Source organism: Sminthopsis crassicaudata, chromosome 2, assembly GCF_048593235.1.
Source record: "Sminthopsis crassicaudata isolate SCR6 chromosome 2, ASM4859323v1, whole genome shotgun sequence".
Lineage (NCBI taxonomy): Eukaryota > Metazoa > Chordata > Mammalia > Dasyuromorphia > Dasyuridae > Sminthopsis > Sminthopsis crassicaudata.
The window spans coordinates 578,656,185-578,673,275 of record NC_133618.1 but is presented as its reverse complement, the minus strand read 5'-3'; the positions used below and the strand labels follow the sequence as shown (position 1 = coordinate 578,673,275).

Genomic DNA, 17,091 nt, shown 5'->3' with positions numbered 1-17,091 from the left:
GGAAAATTGAACAGAAAAATCACCATTTTATCTAAAAAGAATAAAACCCTTTTTAAACAAATCACAAAATATACAAATAAATCAGTACAAAATAAATAGGAGAGATTGTAAATCTACAACATCATTTGAATTATAAAATGCATTCATTATGACAATCAGCTTATGAAATGTATACACATCATCATCACCATCATTGTGCTTACGCAGGTTTATGGATACAGTCCCAAATACTGGATTCAGAAGCCTCCATCTCAGAAAAGCACATAATGTACACTATGATACAATGAACAAAGATCAGAGTATGAAAGTCAGACCCTAAGAGAGATCCTCTCTAAAAGGCCAAGGCAGCCTGCACTGACCACCCTGAGCAGACAAGGGAATGGTCACTGTTTGGGGAAATGGATACTTCAAAATCAAAGAAAAAGGCATTTTAAGATCCCAGATGGGGCAAGGCAGCTTCCATGGAGCAGACAAATTCTGCAGTCTGAGATGGGAAAATGGAAACAATTTAGATTTGGGTGCCTGGCACTTGGCAGAGAAAATAAAGGGATGAGATTGCCTGATGTGCCATTTTTACAACTGTCAGTGTCCCCAGGGCCTAAGTTTATTTATCATTTGATGAATAAAACATAATTTATTCTCCTCCATCCCATTCTATTCTTTTGGTCATTTCCCCCACCAGCCTTTCAACTCGCAAATCATTCCAGGCTTGGTCACTTTGCAGTATCAGAGCTTCTTCGCTTGAGCCTCAAATTACCCTCTCCCCTAAACCCTGAAAACAACTCCAAAGATGTTGAGGTTCTCTAAGTTTGGAGTCTCTGAGACAAACCTAAGAGCAGCTCCCTGCAAGAGAGGGAAAGCACAACATTTGGTTCTTTCCAGTACCCTGAACCATCACTATCTCTGCAGCAAGGGGAAGAAATCTAGGAATAGTCTCTTTAGTGACCAGTGGAAGAAAAAACTCCCTACTTCACCAAAAGGTGCCTACTAATCCCTACTGAGAGCTAAGAAGGCAAGGTCTGAGGTCAAGTCTACATCTCTCAACTTCTGCTCCTAGAAGAAAAGGAGAGGAAGATCCTCAGGACCAGCTGATGGGGACTAAAAAATAGAATCTATCTGGTAGAAATCAGATAAGGATTTCTAACCTTAGACTGTGGAAGAAAACAGGAAGGATGTATTTACATGATAATAAATAATAATAATAATAATATAAAATAAAGCATGTACATTTGAGGATTTAAAAGATTCCAGGAATAAGGAGTCCTTGCTCCATCCTCACCCTCCAGGCTCTAAACCCTTTACAACTGACCTCGGCACAGAGCAATGGCAACATTTCAATATTAAGTTGAAGCCAGACCAGACCAGATTATCCAGTGGAATAAAAGGATGATCATATTCTTGCCTTTCTCGGCCTTTGTGGGCATCTTAAACACTGTTTAAAGGCAAAGTAGCGGTATCAGATGGGAGCCATCACCAATGCAGAGCAAATGCCCTGCTTGCCAGTGACCTGCCAGCGGATTCCAGTGGTGGTCTTCAATGCGGGCACCCCTGCGATTCTGCGCACCCCCTTCCCCTTCCTGGCATTATTCACTAGCTTTGCCCAGGCAGATTCCTGGGAGGATCAGTAAGAACTGGACTAGAACTCTGGCTGCAGAAGGGTCTTATCCCAGGAGGAAGGGCAACTAGCCCTCCCTAAAAAGTCCAATGACTAACTGGAGGTCTGAGATTTTGATCCAAAGTATGGATGTCTGTGTGTGAACACTGATAACTCCCCAAACTGCAGCTATCCCAGATTATTTATATAGACTCTCCTTTCCCTAACAATTCAGTACAAGTCAGTTTGTATCCAATAATTTAACAATTTTGATAATGCAGGGAGCTCCAGAATGTCAGGGAGCCTAGCTGAGCTGACATGGCAGAGGCCAGAGAGGCAAGTCCAGGTCCCTAGATGAGAGATATGGCCAAAGTTCTTTTCGGGACTCAGGTACCAGGAGGCCGCCTCTCCACAACAATCCCTCAGCTCAGCTAATGACTCGCAATGTCAGTCTGGAAAGATGGCCGGCAGAGGTGGTCTGGGAGAAAAGCGGCTGAAGGGAATCCAACATTTCCTCCTTCTCACTCCATCCCTCCTCTGCAGACAAATCTAGAAAGCAACAAAGTTGCATACTTCATGGGCATTAGGAAATGACTTATAAAGAGGAAGAGTGGGCTGAGAGAGCAATCCATGGAACAAAAGATCAAAAGCTCCTTCCTCATGTAGGCTTGACAGGGATAACTTTGACTTCTCAAAAAGAGGGGTACAGAATAAACTTTAATTTTAAAGATTTTCTAAATTTAGCTTCCTAATAAACTTTGCAAAAGAGAATGGAAATTGTAATTAAAATAAAGAATTATAAACCTGAGGTATAAGAAATATATCCAACTAGGATCCAATGACTAGTCAAGTAAAAAAAAAAAAAAAATTGTGACTCTTCTTATTGATCTTATAATATGCCAAAAATCTCCCTCAAATTTAACCCAAATCCCAAATTCTGGAGAGAAAGAGTTAAAGTGACCGAGGATAACCTAATGGAGGAAAATTTGTTTACCCAGAACCTAATGGGTTAGTAAAAAGTATAAGGCAGGAGAATTTTCTCAGTGATAAATCAGAAGATTTGGAAGTTTCAATATGGCACCTCTAGCAAACACTTTTTCCTAAACACACTGCCATTTTCTCCTTTCCCTATCCCCTCCACAGATGGCATATACTACCATCCCATTATTTTCTTTTCCTAATTCCTTAAATTTACTTTCATCTAAGAATAATTACTCTTTGGTACCAGGATCAGAGCAGAGAAAGGGGATCATTGTTCCAATTAAAAATTCATTGAGATCAGACAACCTGGGATAATGCTCTAAAACATACTTCTATCAACCTTTCTATTCTCAGTCACTGGGGACAGAGCAACACTCTTTCCATTCCAGATTTTGCAGGGCATCTCCACTGCCAGAGAGCACAGTGAGCTGGGATTATCCTTCTGATAGACATATTAGTGGATGAAATGACAAGTGAGATTTGGGACTCTTCCTGCCAGCCCTAGCCATGTTTACCCTCCTGGATCTAATCACAGTTGCCTGACTAAAAACATTACCACCAGGCTTGAGGAGGCAGCTTCAAGGGGCTGATAAGTCATGATCTTGTATAAACAAAGACCTGGTCATGGAATTTGAGCAGAACTTTCTGAATCTTAATTGGATTCAAATGTTTGGCTAGTGTTTTGTCTGCTTGATCAAAAAAAAAAACAAACCTCACATTTTCACAATTATCTCTTCAGACTGACAGTGCTAGGTCATTAGGTACAAAGGACTTATATGCATGGTGAAGTGCATGCAGTGGGGCTCAGCTTCAATTTTCCTATGCTACTCAAAGAACTCTAGTGCCAAAGGTAGATTAAAAGAGAACAGCCACATGTTATATCTTTCCTGTGGGTACAAAACTTGGTAAAGACAGACTCAAGTTGACTAACAGTTCAACTTTCTAAGACTAAATCCTAAGCTCTTGTTTCCCAATAATTGGTAAAGAATTTACCGTGGCCAATGAGTACAGAGCAGAAAATAAGTGTAGGGGAAAAGGTGCAAACCCTGAGAATTACTGAGCATTTGGGATCTTATTCCAGGTGAGGCTTTCACACATCATCACATTGGTTCGTCTGTGTTGTTTCTAAATCAATTATGACCTCTCAGGACTTGGTCCCACCACCTTTGCTTTATTCCCAACCTATCCTTTCAGGCCTCCTGATTTTAAGGGTTTCTATTGTACATGGCCTTGGCTCCTAATTCCTAGACAGGGGCAGTAATCTGTCCCCTGGAGTTTTAGGATCCTGAAGCATCCCATTATAGCTCATGAAGCCAATCTACTTTTGATTCTTTTTAGCAGACTATGCAGCCCAATGGAATAATTCAGGAGCCTTCTTCCCAGATGTTCTTGGCACTAGTTACTAACACTGTCCTCCCCTTCTTGGTGTAATTATTTGGCTGAGATAAATTGTAGATTCATATCAACTAATGCCCAGCAGAAATTGAAGAAAATATTAAGCCAAAATAAAACAGTCCTTGGGAGGCATGAACTAAGAGTGTGTGTAAAGAGTTCAATTCAGCTTGAGGCGCCTCCTCTGCATCAGTCTGAGGAACAATTGTGTCAATTCCCAAAGTTGAAATGAGGCCAGAAGGAGATACTGAAGAACCAGATTTCTGAGTATTGTCTAAAAATGTTCAAAATCCCTAGTATTCATCAGAGGTACTCATATATTCAAATTTTGGTATAAAATATTTTCAAAAGCCAAAATGAAATTATACTTAATAATCTGATGTTTATAATATTAATAATATACCATAACAGAGTCTTGGATTTCACTTCTGGAAAATGAATTAGAATAGTATCTGCAAATATCTGGGACAGAAGTCTGCTAAAATTTTTACTATGGAGTTCCTCCACACAAGAACATTCTTCAAAAAGGCAAATATCTTTGAATAAAAATGAGTTGAGGGATTTTACTACATTGGGCCTAAAGTCAAGCAATCAGTAAGTGGGTTTTTTTTTGTTTTGTTTTGTTTTTTAGTCTGTTTCCCCAAATCTCACAATACTATAGAATTTTTCTCAATCCAATCCAAACCAACCGATTGGAACAGAGTGTAACAGTAAGGTCATGAAACCTTGGGGGAAAAGGCTCTTTTTTGGCTATTAACATGCTAAGTTTTCCTTTAGGAAGTTGTGCCCAAAAGCTTTGGGTAGGGCTGTATTTGGAAAGCCAGAAGCCAACTAGGGCGATGAGAAAGAATTTTGAGGGCTCAAGAACCTAAAGTTCCAAGAGGTTGGCAGAGAAAAAAAGATTGGGGGTTCCAAGACCCACAGAACAGCCTGCCTCTCACTATTCTATCTTGAAGCTTAGGTTGGTTCCATTTAAAGGACAGGCTCAGGTGCCCTACCCCAACCCTTCTCTTCACAGTTACTAACTCTTCACCCATCTCTTTAAGAGCCCATCAGAAAACGAAACATCTTGTCTAGGATGGAATTTGCTGTGAGCAGATCTGACCTCAACTGAGGGATGTCCTTTGGATCCCTTTCATCTGAACCACTGAGTATGTCCTGAGCTTCTCTCAGGGCTATCACACATGCCAGAATCCTGGGCTAACAACCCACTTTGGGAGAACACTTTCCTTCCACTGGGTAGGGCACAGCTGCTAAGCCAGTCAAGCAGTGAAACATTCAAGTTTTGGTCACATTTTGTGGCTAACATTATATGCATCTTCTCGAAAACCACCCTTTCTTTGCCCCCCCCCCCCCCACCATGAAGGATGAACCCAATATATTAGCTGGAGCTACTTCTATCCTTAGGGGAGGGAGAAAACAACTACTTAGTCCCATCACTTCAAACGGAGGATAAATATACTTTGAGCTCAATCTGATCAAATGAACAAAGAAAAAAGGAAATGCTACATAGTTTGCTAGTGTCTAGATGCAACATGTACTGAAAGTCAATAAGAAAGCCGTGGTCAACATCGGTTCATTTCAATATGTAAATACTGCCATCAAAAGGCACATTTCCCTTAAGCTGGCACTCCCAAAGTGGACAAGTAGCAAGTCTGACCAGTCAAGCAACGCCCGTTGGCTTGGATTTGACAACAGATGACGGCATTTGGTATTAAGAAACGACATACATATACTGGCCATGATACAATTTGGTTTCTGGAAACCCAAGGGGGCCCAGTTGTCCCGTCCCACAGCTCCGCAGACCATCCGCCGGGAGGGGGCGCTGCCGACAGAGAGCCAGCAGCTCTGTAGGCCGGCTCCCCGACAACGTCTAAAATGACAGCAAGAGAGAAGGGAGGGGAAACGCAAGAGCTGCTTCCCTGAAAGGTGGCCACAAGTCCCCGCCCCCTTAGAAATTGAGGCTCCAATCCTGTCTTAATTTTGGGACCCGGAGTCGAAATGGCCGTCTCCGACAAGTAGATTTCAGGGCGAAGAGGAACCCGGAATCCACACTGTGTTTCTATTGAAAAGCCCCAGAGAAGATTTCCTTTTGGCATCGGTATAGCAGCATCTTGGAGGAGCAACAATGAGCTTTGGGGAAAGGGAGTTAGAGCTCTTTAAAGCTGAGGGGTGGGCGGTCTCCTTGACCTCTCCCCCTCCTCGTTAGAGAAGGGATGCCCCAGGGTTGGGAGGAAGGCTGACCTGAACCTGAGATTCCCTGCCTAGGCTGAACACCAGTCTGATAGGCTCAATATTCCCCAGGCCCATTGTTCTGTTATCCAACAAGTTTAAAATTCAATAAAACACATTTTGTTAAAATTCTCTAGTGTGGGAGCAAAACCACATTTCCAAATTGAATTCTAAAACTTCTTGAGGGAAAGAGGCCCAGTTAACCATCCAATTCCCAGTGAGCAGGCGGCTCTCCGAACCACTCTCAGACAGTAGCAAACTCAGAAGGTCGCCGTAGCTAAGATGACCCCGGTTTTCTTCACTGTGCCATTCGGGGGAGAGAGGGATTCACATGGGAATGACGAGGCTGCCTATTCATGAGGCTGCTGGGAGAAAAAAAACAAACAAAACAAAAACCAGTGGGGGGGGGAAGCAAAATCCACCTGAGCGGGTGCAGTTTCTGGGATCACAGCAGAGTTTGGACAAAACAAAAACAATTTAAAACTCTGCAAAAGACATTTAAAAACATGATCTCTTGAAAAAAATAAATTGCAACAATTTTAAACTTCTTCATGCTTATCTAAGGAGGAGGCAAATGAACCAGGATAAAAGATCTGGCCGGAAAAAATAAACATGATTCTATTGGAGCAGGAGGAAGCACATGTCTGGACTCCAGCTGACAATCTCTGGGCAGGTGGCTCTGCGGCTTGCCTCCAGTGCCATCCCTTGCATTGCTTCCTCTGCTGTTCCCAGGAAGGGCACAAAGTCTTTGGTCTCAGAATGGTGCAGGAGGCAGCACGGCTTAGGGGTGCATACTAGCGGTAGACACGGTCAGACGGGGAGAAGGCGGGGGCGACTCGGGCCAGAGGGTCCTGCTCAGGAGACGGAAGAGGGCAGCGACATGACAGGACCCCGCTTCAGACCATGAAGATGGGGAGGAGAGGGGGGGTAATGGGGCCGCCAAGAAGTCCTAGATGGCGCCTTCGCTATGCAGACTGTGATTGGCTTTACTGTGAGTCACACAATTCTGTTCATTGAGCAGGTTAGCCGTTTCATCTGGCAACCCATCATGCAGCTCTGTAAGAGTCAGTTCAATTTTAGTGTTTTCGCTGTCTGAAGACTGAGGAGTTTTGTCCATTCGGGATGCCATCAAGGCATTTTGGTACTGCTGTCTTGTGATCTAGGACAAACAGAGAAGATGGAGTACAGACAGAAATCAAGGGGGAGAACAGCAAAATGCCACCATTCATGCCTCCAGTTCTCTTTTCTGCAGAATCTGTCAGCTAGGCCCACCCTAGAAGAGTATTCTCCCTCTCACTTTGCTTTGTCCTTAAGCCCATTCCCTTAATGGCTCCCTAGAGGAAAAGTGGATGGCTCCCCATTAGAGAAAATATCAAATGGGCAGATGCCTCAAGCTTCAATACAAAAACCATCCACAGGGGCAGTTAGGTGATTCCTGGCCCTGATTCTGGAATCAGGAGGACCCGAGTTCAAATCTCGTTGTAGACACTTACTGTGTGACCTAAGTCACTTAATCCTGAGTGCCTCCAAAAAAAAAAAAAAAAATCAAAAAGTCTCATAATTACAAGAGCAAGTTCCTGAGCATCTGACATTACTAAAATACTGGCTATTGCAAAGATAGTCTTGGGTAACTATTTGGAGTTGTTCTGGGAAAATGCAAGCCTAATAATACAGAGGGGAAGATTGATACTTGACATGGGACAAATAAGGACTCCTAAAGGAAAATTCTCCCTGATTTTGTATCAAAGCACAGCAGTTATTTTTTAGGCAAATCCACGGACTTCAAGTCTGTTCTTCCTTGTATGTAATTTCTCTCGCAAAAAAACACCTCTTGACAGGATAAATTTGGGTCACTATTTCAAAGGAAACTCAAAATAATATATCCTTTTATATATTTTATCATGTTATATATCACATCAGAGAAGGCTGACTTTTCTCCAGATAAATTTATTTTATATATTTTATAGAAGGCACAAGAAATTCCTTTCCAATCCTTATCCCATTCTAGGAGATGTGAGCCTATCTATCCCTAGAGAGCTAGCATTCCCTTTAACCTCCTACTTAGCCCTACAGCATACCTCCTTCCAGGCTATCTAAGAAAAACAATCAAACAAACAAAAACCCACCAGAGCATGCATAAGGCCATGCTGGCCTTCATTTTCTCCTGCTCTCTGGGCCCAATAGACACACACCAATGAGTATAACATGCAACATAGCCAGAGCAGAGTTCCTGGTCTAGTCTTTGTCTTCAGGTCACAGCTCTGGACTCATGCTCTATAAACATTTACTGAAATGAACTGCCTCCTTATATGAAAAACCAAATGTTTCCTTTGCTAACTAATTCTGGTATCAAGAAAAGGAAACAATACAGCCTGTCACTATTTTCAGTAACATGAGTCCCCATTAGAGAAGCTTCCTGCTAAATTTTTGTTTCTTAAGCCAGGTCACTATTCTCCTACCTTCACAAACTGAATGTCTGAGAGGGCTCTCACTGAGTAATCAGGGACGTACACTTGAAGAAAAGACGAATTAAGCTGGTTGTTGCTATTCCCTAGTGTTGGGGTCACTGCATCAATCCGGTCACTTCGATTGAGGGAATCAGAATGATTCAAGCCACATGGACGAGGAGGTGACTTGTTCTCAGCTGTGAAAGGAGGTAAAACACACAACTTTAATGGGAAAGAAGTAGCCACGGCAATCAGCTCTTTGTTTTCCAAACGAAACATACCCATAAATGCACAGACCCAAATAGCTACAACCAACCTGGCACATCTCATTGGATAATTCACAACTTACAGAACTGGAATCCATTGGCTGGTCTGTGACCTAACAGACTGATGCTGTCGACGTGGTAGGCTCTAATCTATGTGAATAGCTACAATGGCCTCCCAGCTGGCTTCTTTAAATGGCCAAAAGACTCTCATAGGAAGGGTACTTTTGTACTAGAACAAGAAGCCCAAATCAACTGAATTAGAACAAGAGAAACTAGGGAACAAAGGGCTTTCAGAAGGGCAGGTAGGAATCAGATGCTTGGGAACACTTGTGTTTATTAATCCTGCAAATGGGATTTGGGGATATGTCATTGTTAACTATAAATTAATGCTATCCTTCAGAATCAGAACAATCAGCTTTTCAGAATTCATTTAAAACTATCACTTTGTATCTTTGCTGAAAGCACTACTTCATAATCCAATCATCCTAAGGCCCGATCCTATCACACAGTTTATGACCCCATGGTACACACTTCCTGAAAACACTCAGGGCTACTATGAAGGCAGGCCAGTAACAAGTTTTTATTAAGTGCTTACTATGTTCCAGGTACAAATACAAACCAAAAGATAATCTCTGCCCTCATAGAGCTTACATTCTAATGGGGTGAGACATAAAGATAAATTGAGAGTGGCCAGGTGGGGATGGGGTGGGGGGTGAAAGTGTTGAAGTCCAGCAAGTCAGAAGCACAGTCAGGAGGGACATGGAGATTGGCCAGATGGACTCTTCCACAAAATGCAGGAGTTCACCAAGCAGGGCAAGTTAAGCAGAGTCATATTCCAGGGTGAGAGTGCAGATGAAGCAAAGTGCTGAAGTCCAGAAAGCCAGACATAAAGCCAGGAAGAGAATGAAGGCTGAAGAAATTAGAAGTCTTTCTTTAAACAAGGTCTACTTCTGTACTTTTAGACTTGCAGACCTCTCTCATAAGGACAAAGTAGAGATAAACTGAGTTCTAAATATTTCTTCTGCTACTGTCTCATAATCATTTTTAGTTTAAAAAGAAAACGTAATGGGTACTACTTCAAGAGTTGTTCTTCCACTTTTACATTTCAAATCCAATCCATGTCTGTTGACGTCCAGGGCTGGGGAGCCCATTATAGCACTCACTGTTAGAAAGTCTGTGGCTATTATACTAGATCCAAACATATTTCCCTCTACTTTGGGATCTCTTGGCTTTACAGCTAAAAAAATCATCTACTTTAGTTTTCTCTTTTTAATGGGTGAGACTTAGAGGGATTAATTATCTTGCTCAAGGTCTCAGAGGATGTAAATCAAAGAGTTAGGCTAAGCAGCAGGTCTCCGCCCTCCAAACCCAGGTTTCCTCCTACCATACTTGTTCTGCCTTCTTCAGCTAAACAGAATACACTAGTATTTTCCCACATGATAGCTCTCCAAATGCCTGAAGGCAGGGATGGAATTTCCTTCAGGTCTTCTTTTTAATTTTTTTTCCAGATAATATATTCAATTTCCATTTATGACTCTTCACAGGCACTTTCCAGATCTTTTATCAATCTGGACTCCTTTCCTCTAAATTCCTTCAATCTGCCAACATTCTTCTTAAAATGAGAAGCCCAGACCTGAATATAGTACTTTAGATGGGCACTGGTTGATAGAAAGACCCATGATTACAATGTAATAGTCATTTATTTAGCAGTCATATTATAATATTAAGTAACTAAGAACTCTAGAGTCTTCTCATATAGACACAGCTGTTAAATACGGGTTTCCACATTTTGTACTTGGAAAATTTTATTTATTTTTTAAGCCAAGATAGAATTTTAGAATCATTGCTGTTAATTTTATCTTTCTGGTGTGGGGTCACTTTTTCATCCTCATTAAAAACCTCAAATCTTTGCTTTTGACTTCCAAAAAAAATCCACATTTCCTAGTTTTTTGGCAACTTCATATTTGGTAATCTTAGAACTCTAACATATCACTTTAGGAACTCAGCCTCCCTAGGGAAAATGATCCATGAAGCAATCAATTCAATAAGCATTTATTAAATGCTTAAAGGGTACCAGGAAATGTAGGGGGATATAAAGACAAAAATGAAACTTTTTTTGGCCTTCAGTGAGCTTACCTTCAATGCTCTTTGGTCTACGGTTATTCATACAACCTTATACATTCACCTTTACCTAGTATTCAACCTATTAGTTTATCTCCTTGCCTATAAAAAGATCACAATAATCTGAAAAAGCTTAACTGGAATCAAGATATACTGTACCTACAGCATTTTCCTGACTTAATTAATCATATTAAAAGGAGGAGGAAAAGAAGCAGCAATCAAGGACAAGCATAACAACACAACAAATTAGTCTGGCATAATTTTTTAGTGAACCCATATTGGTACACAGAGGTTAGTGCACAAACCATTTGTTTAGAAATTCTTTTGAGAATAACATCAGATTTACCACCCAACAAGTTTTCAGGATATACTCTTTTTTGGAAAAAATCAAGTGATGTAGTCTTCTCTAATATTGTCCCTCTCCTTACCACATCTCTTCTTGTAAGTTTTTTCAGTAGTCTTATGAATAATTTGAGAATGGAACTATGAATTATCTTTAAGTTGATAGGAACTCTTACAACCTACAGCTTATTAATCTCTTCAACATGTTTTTTCTATCCTTTCTATTTTGAAGATCAAAAGATCTTGCTATCAAATAAAGAAGCAAAAGAGGATTTGATTAGTTTTGCCTTAATAAACATGTCATCTACTCTAAACAGTAGTCCTTTTCCTTTCTTGTCCCTGACCCCTCTATAATATGCACATATATAAAATTTGCAATTATTATAGCCAGAATTTTGTTTTTAGCTCTTTTTTTACCTTGAATCATAACTTTTTTAGTTTCAGTTATGTAACTCATGGGGGCAACTTGATGATAAGAGTGAATAAGTATCAGGCCTAGAGCCATGAAAATGAATCTTCCTGTGTCCTAATCTGTCCTCAGATACTTCCTAAGTGTGACTCTGAGCAAATCACTTAATTCTGCCTTAATTTCTTCATCTGTAAAATGAGCTAAAGAAGGAAATGACAAAAATACTCTAGTATCTCTGCCAAGAAAATAAGGAAAAGTAGGACATAACTGAACAACAAGGAATGTAATTGTGTCTATTGTTTTCTTTGAATTTTCTGAAATATGCTTCCCTGAAGTCTAAAAAAACATGACCAATTATTGTCAACATTCACCTTCCTTTGGTAGTATGAATTCTATTACGACACATTCATTTTCTCTAAGATTCTCACTGTTTTGCCAACCAGCAATCTCCTTTTTTTTAATTAGAATTAAATGTCCATTCTGGATTCATGAAGATGCATCTTCCTAAGACCAAATCTATCCTCAGACGTTTCCTAGCTGTATGACTCTTGGCAAATGACTTAACTCTGTTTGCCTAATTCTTCATCTGTAAAATGAACTAAAAAATATTATTCTTTTCTTCTCTGTTATTTTTCCTTTGAGTACCTGGCTTCTTCCCCCATTGTTATTACTATTTTGTATTCCAGAATGGCATTATACTGTTTGTTAAATAATCCAGATTGACTTTTTAATGGAAAGTATCCAATATGTAGGGTGTAGTCCTAGCAATACAATTTCTTTTGTCATATTCATATATTCACCAACCTTGTGGTGAATTTATTCCCCCTTCTTTCTGAGGTTCTTCTCTTCTTGGATCAGTTATTTCAGACTCCATCCTCTCTAATGAACTAGAGAACAAGAGGTATTTCTCAAGTTCTTTTACCTTCTTTTCTATCAAAAAGACCAGATTGTAGTCAATGTTACAAATGTGGTATCATCTTTCAGTCTTTCCCAATTCCTAGAAAACTAGAGGGCTGAATTTCCTAAGAAAATGTGATCATCTTCAAGAGCAACTTAAGCGTCTATCAAAACATACCACAAGGGTTCAGAGTCCTTCCATTCTGTTTTATATAAGTTAAGTGTCAAAGGGAATTCTTTCTTAATGCCTACAAATAGCATTTCAGTGTCCTGCCTAGTAGGCACTTAGTAAATGTTTGTGAAATAAATATAGCATACATTCAGGTTTTAAATATATGGTGAATACAACTCAAGAAGATACTCACATCTTTAACTCATTTTGAAAACCAAACAACTAGATATCTTTTTGTAAAAAAGAAAGAATTCTTATACTTTGCCATACATATTATATACCATATACACAACATTTGTAAGTATTACTGAGGTCTTTGCATCCCAAAATTATTACTGTCATTGGGAAAATTATCTGAGACCAAGAAACCAAAGTGCTGCATTGCAACTTGAGAGATCAAAGCTAAGAAAATGCCGAGTTCATTAGAATATCAAATTCCAAATAGCATTTTCTTCCTAGGACCCTGTGGAGAAATAGTCATGCCTGCCTCTAAATATGGCTAAGGGAGAGGGCAGAAGCTGTCTGCATGGGGACCACTCTCAAAACATGATTTGCAATGATGGATTGGAAATGGCAGACAAGCCAGCTCCCTTCACAGTATTACTAATTTTTTACCTTTTCAAGTTAAAAAGAGCTAAGAGAAACAGTGGAGTTAGTGCTCTTTCTCTAGCATATTTGCATTCTAACAAAAAACATTTGATTGCTTTCTCTAGCATTCTCTAGTAACAAACACATGAGTTTCTAGGGCAAGTGTGTTTAATTCTGCTCCCAACATCATTATTAAGCATTTTACTGGACAAGGAATGAATGAACACAAGAGACAAATATAAGTTCATATTTTTAGCAGCCTCTAAAATTCTAGAATATAAAGGAAAGCCATGTCATTTTAATTAAAGAAAGATTAAGTCTTTTCTTTTCTTTTTAGCAGCTGGAAACCTTAGCTAGGTAAGACCAGAGTCTCCTGTGGGGCACTAATCAGCTGTTTGTTAGGAATGTGCCCAATGCTAATTTCAGAAGGAAGCTGGAGAGCCCAAGGGAAGTGAGAGGCACTTGGCCAGCTGACTGAGAATTGATGCTAGAAAACATCTACATCCTCCTCTTCTGAATGCCAGAAAAAGAAAGAGGCAACAGGGTCAACAGGAGTCCCAGACAATCTCTAGGACACTGCTCTCTCAGCACAGAAGCACCTTGATTGTTTTTACCAAGTCAGTGCAATGTAACAAGAAGAGCTCACATTTCGGTAGCACTTTAGGGTTTCCACGTTTTCTTGGCTTTGGTGGGCCTTCGGGTTCCTGCACATTCCCCATATGCCATCCATGCCCTTCCCAGAGCCAGGGCTGGATCTGCCCCTCGCTGCTGCTCTGGGAAACAGAATAAGCTAGGGCATCCATTCAGATCGAACAAAGTTTCAAAATGCTTTTCATCCCCTTTCACCGCATAGTCCTTTGCAGAAAGCCCCTCCCCTCTCCCCTGCTCAAGCCCAGCCTGGGCGCTTGCCTATGGACAAGCCGCTCCCTCCCTGGCTAGCTGGGGTCTTCCTGGAGAGCTCCCTGCACTGTCACGTATCAGCCAAGGCAGAAGGGAGAAAGGAAGGGTGGGGGGGACCCGAGGTGAGCATTAATGAAAAGAAGCATGCAGAGTTACCTGGAGAACCTGCTGCTAACAACTCTGTTCTGTTGACAACAAAGGTACGAGACAGGGACAGAGGAACTGAAAAAGGGAGAGAACAAGGGTGAGATTCTGTCAGAAGTCGGAAGGAAATTTATACTGTTAGGGGAGAAAAGCTGCTTCCTGCTCTCTAGGAATTCAGAAGCATTAATTCCTCCAGAAACACAAAGGACTACCTAGTCTCCTAATAAGGAAGAGACGCACACACGCAGCTTTCCAAGGAGGAGAAAAAAGCGATCCTTTTCCTCTTCACTAACCCATAAATCTCTTAAGCCGGTAATACTCGATTCCAGTTTATATTTCAAAACCTGCCGTTCTGAAGCACTCACAGGCAGTGCAAGGGGGGCCACAAACACCCTAAAAGTGGACGCTGCCCAACGGGACCGGCCATTCCCAACGCGGGCATCGGACCGCGCACTACGCGCTCTGGGGCCGCTCTCCTTCGTTCCCATTTAATTAGTCCCGGTGCGATCAGACCGGCCGCACATCCTTTTCCAGGAGCAGGCGGCTTATAAATCCTAAATAAACAAACTTCACACCTGCATTTCCCTTTAAAGCGATTCCTAGGGAAAGAGAGTTTTTCCCCTCCCCTCCCCCCCCAGTCCCGTCCCCGCCTAATCCCCAACCCCTCCCCCGGGGCAGGCAGGCAGCACCCAGCCACCTACAAGGGATGGGGGCGGCCTCATTTCAGTGTTCATTAGTCACTGGCACGAGGCAACCAAGCAGGCGTTTCATCTGATTAAAAAAAAAAACGCAGGGCTGCTCTTTTAAAAATCAGCGATCTATCTTCAACTGACCTTAGACATTCAACCCCCTCATGCTGCTGTAAAGGAGACTGGGAGGGGCAAGCACTAACCGCCCGCGAGCTCGGCCCATTTCGGCCCTTCCGCGGTTCCTCGGTTAGCCGGAAGAGCTGGATTAAAATAAGGCTAAAGTTCCTAGAAGCTGGGACGAGCCGCAGGTGCCCGGACGGGGTCTCCCTGCCCCGACTTCCCAGCAGCTCGAGCGCGGATTTCAGCCCCTTCCCTCAGGGCCAGAGCCAACCCCTCGGGAGCTGCCTGAGGCCACGTGCTGGGGAGGGTCCCTCAGGGGCACGTGGCTCGGTCCGGGCGCCCCCGGAGATCGCCTCGCTCGCCCCCCTGACTCCCGAGCGTGAGGTTCTGGCCGAGGCCCGCACGATGGCGCCCTAACACCACCTCTAGGACACGAAAACCACGTGGGCAGCCGGCCGGGGCTACTGCGGACGCGCAGGGAGCCGAGCGGGCCTTGGCGGAGCACCTACCTGGAGCCGCCGTGAGCGCCATCACGCCGTAGTAGGAAAAGGCGCTCGCTTCAAACTTCATCCCTTCTTTCCCAGCTTCAACTTCCACTTTCCCCTGTGGGGGAACACAAGAGGAGAGTCTCACAGCCCCGCCCGGCCGGCTCCGCTGGGGGCAGGTTGGAGCCGCCCCGCCCCCGCTCCCCAGGGAGGGCCACCGTGCGGACTCCGCACAACCAAGGGGCTTCTAGTGAGCCCGGTCCCGCCGCCCCGATGAGCCCATCTTTAGGTCACTTCCTAGCAGGGTGACTCTGGGCCAGCCAGCAGGCCACTTAACCGCTGTCTGCCTCAGTGTCCTCATCTGTAAAATGGGGATAAGAATAGCAACTACCTACAAGAGTTGTTGTCTGTCTCTTTGGCTCTCTTTCTTCCTCCTCCCCTCTACCCTCTCTCCACCTAGAAAAAGGCCAAGGTTTTTAAAAATGAAATTTAGTTTTATCCACAGCTGTTTGAACTATATAATGAAAGCATCTTCCATCTCTGAACGTGTCACGTGTATATATATAGATATATTACTACACATATACAGCTATGTATAGATCCTACCTCCAGTCATATCTTTTGTTTATTCATCATTTTAAAGAGGGAAAAAAAACCCCTTAATTTTCAACAACCTACATAAACAACGTTTTTTCCCATGCACAAATGATATTCTCGATCCATGGCTGATTTTGAACATCATTTGTTCTCCTCCTTATAGCACCTAGACCTAGAGCAGGAAAAACCCTGGGACCCCTTCATTTTGTAGACAACATAACTAAGGCTAATTGAAATGAAATTACTTGTCCAGAGTCATCCAGGTGGGAAAGGAAGTGCTGGAATTTTATCCCAGGCTCTCCAATTCTAAATCCCTTGTTCCCAAGTGTCTCCTGGGAATGAGACATACACTTAGGAAATGATCTAACGAGGCTCTAGAGCAAAGCAAACCAATTCCACTGGCACAAAGCAGGGATGGTGACTTTGCTGTGGAAGGACCTGTTCGGGCCCTGAACAAATGATGTCTCCAGACCTAAGGCTTTGTAGTTGGTCCCCCCCCCCCCACAACCATCTGCATCCTAATTTAGTGCCAGCACCATCAAGATCTCTCTCTCTTCACAACCAACGACTGGTAATTTGAGACTGTATCCTTCCAGCAAATGGGAGTTCAGCTGAGATGACTCAGCCGGTTTCTTCTCTATCTCCTTCCTTATCCTGTCTATAGCTACCTTTCTGCTATCAAGCTCAAATTCATTTGGGTGAAAAGTTAAATTCT

The 17,091-nt window shown here is 42.4% G+C and overlaps 1 protein-coding gene across 3 annotated transcripts in view; it reads right to left on the bottom strand.

Annotated features, from left to right (window-relative positions):
* Positions 1 to 6,692: 6,692 nt before the first annotated feature.
* The window catches only part of CNNM2 (cyclin and CBS domain divalent metal cation transport mediator 2), a 147,364-nt gene continuing 136,965 nt past the window's right edge, over positions 6,693 to 17,091 (bottom strand). Inside the window, exons 5-8 of one of the 3 annotated variants that reach the window (XM_074295474.1) lie at positions 15,804 to 15,897; positions 14,498 to 14,563; positions 8,659 to 8,843; positions 6,693 to 7,358 (exon numbers count right to left, since the gene is read on the bottom strand). In XM_074295474.1, the coding sequence (XP_074151575.1) occupies positions 7,149 to 7,358; positions 8,659 to 8,843; positions 14,498 to 14,563; positions 15,804 to 15,897 (555 nt within the window). In that variant the 3' untranslated portion in view covers positions 6,693 to 7,148. Of the gene's footprint in view, positions 7,359 to 8,658; positions 8,844 to 14,497; positions 14,564 to 15,803; positions 15,898 to 16,174; positions 16,236 to 17,091 lie in introns of those variants that run through there. The other 2 variants (XM_074295475.1, XM_074295477.1) reach the window with 2 other exon arrangements.